This window comes from Helianthus annuus, chromosome 7, assembly GCF_002127325.2.
Source record: "Helianthus annuus cultivar XRQ/B chromosome 7, HanXRQr2.0-SUNRISE, whole genome shotgun sequence".
Lineage (NCBI taxonomy): Eukaryota > Viridiplantae > Streptophyta > Magnoliopsida > Asterales > Asteraceae > Helianthus > Helianthus annuus.
The window spans coordinates 116,907,945-116,915,148 of record NC_035439.2 but is presented as its reverse complement, the minus strand read 5'-3'; the positions used below and the strand labels follow the sequence as shown (position 1 = coordinate 116,915,148).

At 40.7% G+C, this 7,204-nt stretch overlaps 1 protein-coding gene across 1 annotated transcript; it reads left to right on the top strand.

Moving 5' to 3' along the window:
- Positions 1 to 3,881: 3,881 nt before the first annotated feature.
- LOC110887589 lies at positions 3,882 to 6,974 on the top strand. Its single transcript, XM_022135168.1, has 3 exons — positions 3,882 to 5,020; positions 5,149 to 5,631; positions 6,293 to 6,974. The coding sequence occupies exons 1-3, from the start codon at positions 3,882 to 3,884 to the stop codon at positions 6,972 to 6,974; spliced, it is 2,304 nt and encodes a 767-aa protein (XP_021990860.1).
- The last annotated feature ends 230 nt before the right edge of the window (positions 6,975 to 7,204 follow it).

Genomic DNA, 7,204 nt, shown 5'->3' with positions numbered 1-7,204 from the left:
ATTATTTGTACTCATGTTATATGATTGATGTGGAAGATATAAAAATTAAGACAATTTGTCTATACCCGATTAAATAATAAGAATAAAATAGTTAACTTGTATATCTGTATATCAGTCTAATTAATCTTTGTTCAAACTGTTAACTAATAGATTCCTTTTCTTATGTGATTAATAATTAAAAATCATGCCGGATTTATTCATTTAAATATATATTAGTTTAATAAAAAAACAAGAAAAGGTTAGATATTAATAAAATAATAATAAGGCATGGTCGTTGGAGAAGTTTTGAATTTGAGAAGGATCAGTCAAGTAACGTATATTTTTTCCTGTTCAACTCCCATAACACATGGAACCACATGGTCTCCTTTCATGTGTTCTCTCGAACTTATATTATTATATGTTTATAATAAATATCAAAAAACTATATATTAAATGTTTATAATTAAAATAATATTATTTTCTTTGTAAAGATCTAGAAGGTGTGGACGTGCCATCCCGTAGTAATTTGTTGACTATATACCTTCTAAAGGTTGACCAAATTTCGGTCTTCTAGATTAAGTTTCCTGTTTAGACATCGAAACATAAGTAGATACAGGGTATACGAGGTTTCGTCACTTTTGCCACTTTAGTATAAAACTCAAAACTTTTTAATCTGGATTCTTGTGATTTCAATTTTGTTGGCATTTTCATCTAAAAGCAAAATCTGGTCAGATTTTTCAACTAACATTCAGTTTTTTTTTTTTTTTTTTTTTTGTCTTTTTCCTCCTTTTTAATGAATGGCAAAATAGTCAATTTTTTTTAATTTCTTACAATAAACCTTAAAAGACCATTTTGCTCTTCATTAAAAGGGAGGAAAAATACAAACAACCAGGGTGTTAATTGAAAAATGACCAGATTTTGATTTTGAATGAAAATGACAACAAAATTGAAACCACATGGACCTAGATTCAAAAGATTTGAGTTTTGGACTAAAGTGGCAAAAGTGACTAAATCTCAGAGACCATTTTAACAGTTTACTCATGGATATAAATAATTGCTAATAATTAATTTCCACAAAAAAGGAAAATAAGTACCAGCGATGAAAACTCATGTAACTTTCCCTGAAGGTACTCACAACTTTCCCCGAAGTTACTCTAGTCTTACACGAGTTTTCTTAACCTCACAATCTATATAATGATCGTAGATATTAGGGTGTACATAGGTCGGTTTAGTTCGGTTTTTACCATTAACCATAACTGCTAGTTTCGGTTGTGGGATTTCCATAACGGTAGTCATAACCTAACTTTGGTTACGGTTAATCGGGGTTATGAATTCGGTTACAGTTATTTCGTTTATTAGCCAAAAACATTAACTAAAACTAACTTCAGCTTAAGTTTAAAACTTTTAAGCAAATGGGTGTACAAGATAAAAAATAGAACCAATCATACTGGACTTATCTTTGGTTTTTATTTTTTTATAAGGCAACCAAGAATTCCAAAAATCCAAAGGCTCGAGCAAGAGAGAAAATGGGCCCCTAAAACATATATATTTAAAAAACAATGTATAAAAATCAAAAGTATATATTAAGTTTTCTTTTAGTTTCGGCCTCTGGGGAGACGGGTCCTAGCCGTTCGCCAACCATCCTCCACCCCACCCGGCCATGTAAAAAATATATCTTAACTAAATTCCCTCCTTTAATTGGCTAGCATAGTTCGTCGAAGATTTTATGAATTGTAATTTATGCTAACTTTTATCTTGTCGTGTTAATCAAGTTAAGCGAGTTGTGTCAATAATCGTGTCAAAAGTGTCATATCATTTGTGTTATTTAACTTCTTATATTTAATCGTCCTAAAAGTCCCATGTCATATGTGTTTTTCAACCATTAATATGTAGTTGAATTAAACATGTGATGTCATTTGTTATTGAATCGTCTATATTTTATCCTGTTAAATGTATCTTGTTCACATTGAATAATAATTGAAGGGGTAAGGTCCCAAAAAACCTCACAAAAGAGATACGGGACCATACCACCAACCGGTCTTTCAACCCTTCTAACCTTGCGCGGTCGCGCATTGGTCTTATAGAAGGAAGAAAGAAACTAACAAGCGATAGTCACGCGCCCAAAGGGAAGCTTAAACCCTTGCGCCACTATCCTTTTAACAAAGGGCTAAAACCCCGAGATCAATATGTCCGCCCAAATATCCAAACTTGGATATTATTTTACCCAGACTTGGGATCTATTCAGCTGTGTGCACACCGTAAGGTGTCACACTAGATTGCAACAGTAACCTTCTAGAAGAAATACAATCGTGCACCACCCGGACGGTTATAACCGTCTGGACACGTGTCATCATCACAAACATTCCTGGAATCACCACGATAGCATGTAATTGGAGAATGATCTCCACTCAAACCACTTTCCACGTGGCAATTCCCCAACCGTAGATCAAGTCGTGATCCGTGTGCACCCACGTCGGATCAAAGCAACTTAACGAAGAGTAAAAAGACTTAACAGAAGGAAAGATAACCGCTACGGTGTTAGCATTTTCCGTTATCTTTTCAATAACAGATTTTCCCTCCCAAACTCTCGGTTATAAATAGGAGAATACTTCAGGTAAAAATTCAGATCCAATCTCACTATTCAATACCTTTATCTTCTCCATACAAATACTTATTCTCACACCGGAGTCGGGTCAAGGAGAGAACCCCTTTCTCCCCTTGACGAGGCTAACGGTGCTCTGTTTTGCAGTATAGCCGGAGAAGAAGCTCGATCACCACTGAACCAGCTGAGAGAGAACTAACCTTTTATGCGGATTCAAACCCCCTGGTCCAACTGATTTCGATCTGTTGAACCAGTGTTTCTTCATTGGCGCCCACCGTTTTCTCAGTTTTTCTAGTTCCTATCTCGTTTCGGTTCAGTTCATCTCATTTTTATGTTTTTCCATATGGCAGAACATTCATCTTCTCACCGACGATCTGGTCCTCGACCAAACGTCGGAAACAATTACCAGAAAAAACGATTCCCAAAGCATGGGATTAGTAAATACCAAACTGCTGTAAACACAATCACCAGATCTGATTCCTCAAACATCAAATCTGGAGAAGGAGTCAACAATACAGAATTGAATTTGGTAAACCCACCTTGGAGAAACATCCAATTTAGCCACAACAAAGATGGCGGTCATCAGGAACAAATACACATGATTCAAGGGGGACCATCACGGAGAGCAAGCAAACGAAATTATGATCAACACTGGAGAGAACAACAAGGCGTGTTCCCTGTTGTTCCTGGGGGGCCCCCAGGAAGAACGACCAGTAATTATCACCGGTATTTTTGGTCATTACCGGACGGACTATATGTTCGTAGATCCAGGAAGTTCAATGGATATCATATATGAGCAGTGTTTTAAGCAACTGGATCCGGAAGATAAAGCACGATTGGAACCGGTCGATTTTCCTCTCACCGGATTCTGTAATGAAGCTGTTTTCCCGTTGGGAAAAATCGCGTTCCCGGTAACTTTGTCAGACGGCAAACATTCACGAACAGTTACAGTAAATTTCATGGTCATGCCAGCAACATCACGACATGACATTTTGCTCGGGAGAAGGTCGCAAAGAGAATTCAGCATGATCACTTCCATTCCGCATGCGGCTTGTGGATTTCCAACAGAAACCGGAGTTGCAATTCTCTATTCAAGCAAGGAAGTCATATCCGTAGATGATGAACCTCCAGCAAAGGCAGTCAAAACTTCAGCACCAAATGAACCAGAAAATGGGTTCTGAACGGCGAATACCCAGAGCAAACCATTTTGCTAGGACATGCCATGTCACTAACAATACGGATACAGCTGAAAAGCTTGTTATCTAATAACAAAGATATATTTGCCTGGTGCCCAGCGGACATGACGGGGGTACCACGCGATATCGCGCAACATTGTTTAAACATCAAACCATCAGTAGATCCGGTCATTCAGGGAAGGCGCAGCTTCAGCGAAGAAAAAGCAAAAGCGATGGACGAGCAAGTAACAGAATTGCTCAACGCGGGAATCTTGCGCAAAGTGAAATACCATACATGGGTTGCCAATCCAGTCATGGTGCAAAAACATAACGGCGGATGGAGAATGTGTGTCGACTTCAAAGACCTCAACAAAGCATGCCCTAGAGACTGCTATGCGCTCCCGGAAATAGACAAGAAAGTCGATTCTTTAGCATCATTCAGGTGGAAATGCTTTCTCGACTGCTATAAGGGTTATCACCAGGTCCAGATGAAAGAAGAAGATGAAGAAAAAACCGCATTTCGCACAGACAAAGGCATCTACTGTTACACTAAAATGCCGTTTGGGTTGCGCAACGCAGGCGCCACATATCAACGCCTAATGGACACAATCTTTAGCGAGGATATTGGCAAAACTGTCGAAGTATATATGGATGACCTCGTCATCATGAGTCATGAAGAGGAGACGATGCTCCACAATATCCAGCGCACATTCGATTCCTTACGAAGCGTAAATTTAAAATTGAACCCGACAAAATGCTCCTTCGGAATGGAAGAAGGAAAGTTTTTGGGTTTCATAGTTACCAAAGACGGTTTTAAAGTCAATCCAGAGAAGGTACAGACCATTCAGCAAATGCCATCACCAGCAACAGTCAAAGAAATGCAAAGGCTTGCCGGACGATTAGCAGCTCTAAATAGATTTTTGGCCAATCATGCAGCAAAATCTTACCCATTTATCAGTACGCTGCGAAACTGCGGTAAGAAAACTCCCTTTCAATGGACACCCGAAGCAGAAGCAGCTTTCAAGCAAATGAAAGAATATTTAATCCAATTACCAACACTGACCGCGCCAAAAGAAAAAGAACCATTAATCTTGTATCTGTCAGCCGCGGAGGTGGCAGTAGGCGTAGTATTAATGGTAGAGCGGGAAAACATTCAGACTCCAATCTACTACATCAGCAAAATGCTTACCGGACCTGAAACTCGTTATTCAATGATAGAAAAGCTGGTTTTAGCGCTAGTACACGCATCCAGACGCTTGCGCAGGTATTTTTCAGGCCATGTCATCACAGTACTGACAAATTATCATCTGGGTCAAATCTTGTCAAAACCCGACATAGCGGGGAGATTAGCCAAATGGGCCATCGAGCTATGAGTTATAACATTTTTTACAGACCAAGACCAGCAATCAAAGGGCAAGTTCTGGCAGATTTCGCCACCGAAGTTCCCGTTGATAAAGTGCAAGAATGTGAGGCAATCCAAAATCCAACGCCTGTTTTTGACGACAGAGTCTGGACCTTACACACTGATGGGGCGTCCAATGACGACGGAGCAGGAGCAGGTCTCCGATTAGTCAGCCCGGATAATCACGAACTCACATATGCTATCCGCTTGGATTTCCAAAGTACTAACAACGAAGCGGAATATGAAGCATTTCTAGCAGGTCTTCGTCTAGCACTCAAAATGGGAGCAAAAAACCTTGAAGCTAACGTTGACTCAAAGCTAGTAGCTGAACAAGTTAACGGTCGCTACGACGCGAAGGGTGAGGCTATGGCGTTGTACCTCGAACAAGCGCGGATGTTAATTAATCAATTTCAGACATTCAAAGTCAATCACATAAACAGAAGCGAGAACAAACATGCTGACGCGCTAAGCAAGTTAGCCGCTACCAGTTTTAAACACTTAGCAAAAGAAGTGCGCATAGAGGTACTATCCAATCCTTCCATTCATCTAGCAAGTAAATGTTATAGAAATGGGAAATCCATCCTGGATGTCTCCAATTATTTTGTACCTTCAACATGGGAAACTCCCAGAAGGAAAGACAGAAGCCCGGAAAATACAACACAAAGCAATAAATTACGAAATGGCAGATGGCGTCCTTTATCGAAAATCATTTATGGGTCCATTACTACGTTGTGTTGATAAAACAGATGCTCAATATCTGGTCAGAGAAATCCACGAGGGATTATGCGGGATACACGCAGGACCGCGCATGGTCGTGGCAAAAATAATGAGCGCCGGATATTATTGGCCAGGCATGCACATGGATGCAGTTGACCTATTACGAAGGTGTGAGGCGTGTCAACGCCACGCACCAAAGACGCTCCGTCCCAAAAATCCGCTAATTCCTGTTACTTCCGCCTGGCCATTCCAACAGTGGGGCATCGATCTTGTCGGCCCATTTCCTGACGCGCCGGGAGCAGTAAAATTCATCATCGTTGCAGTGGATTATTTCACAAAATGGGTAGAAGCTAAAGCTTTGGCCTCAACAACAGCAATGGTAATCCGCAAATTTATATGGGAACATATTATTTGCAGATTTGGGTTACCATTGCGCATTATTTCCGATAATGGCACAAACTTTGCTGCAGAAGACCTTCAAAAATGGTTCAAAGAAATGAATATTGAGCACAGCTTCACCTCCGTCGCACATCCTCAAGCGAATGGTCAGGTCGAAAGCATAAACAAACAGATCGTCGACGGTATAAAAGCGCGACTGGGGACAGCGCGCAGAGGGTGGGTTGACGAGCTTCCCAACATCCTCTGGGTGCATCGAACAATGCCAAAGACTAGCACCGGAGAAACTCCGTTCAGTTTAGTCTATGGGTCAGAAGCCGTCATTCCAGCCGAAATAGGCCTACCCTCGCCGCGCATGTTAGCAATGGAAAAGCAGGACAATGAGCAAGAACGGAGGATGGATTTAGACCCTCTGGAAGAAAGACGCGAGAACGCGGCCATAGCAGAAGCAAGGTACAAGTCCAAGTTAGAGAGATATTACAACGCGCGTGTGCGCATCTGCACTTTTGTTCCCGGAGATTTTGTCTTACGCGACAACGAGGCTTCAAACGCTGAAAAACCCGGCAAATTAGCGCCGAGGTGGGAAGGACCCTATGTCATCAACGAAGTCTTGGGTAAAGGAGCATATACCCTAAAAAGGGTTGATAGGACTCTAGTTCCCAGCACCTGGAACGCACAACAGTTGCGCAGGTGTTACATGTAAGCCAATCATTTAAAAAGAACATACATGCACTGTATTTCCCCATCTTATCTTGTATTACAGGCCTTGCGCTTTTATCAATACACGTATTATTCTTAGTAACATCACTGTCTATTACAAATTGCATGAAATTTCTTTGGTTCGCGCGAAAACGACATGGGCAAACATTGTATACCTCATGAACAGTCTCAAAACAGGCAAACTGTTGAAAAACGTTCACACATGAGCACAAT

Coding starts and splice junctions, on each gene's coding strand:
- LOC110887589 (XM_022135168.1), top strand. CDS start 3,882: ATGACGGGGGTACCACGCGATATCGCGCAACATTGTTTAAACATCAAA. Junction 5,021..5,148: donor GCATCCAGACGCTTGCGCAG/GTATTTTTCAGG, acceptor CATTTTTTACAG/ACCAAGACCAGCAATCAAAG. Junction 5,632..6,292: donor CATGCTGACGCGCTAAGCAA/GTTAGCCGCTAC, acceptor TATTATTTGCAG/ATTTGGGTTACCATTGCGCA.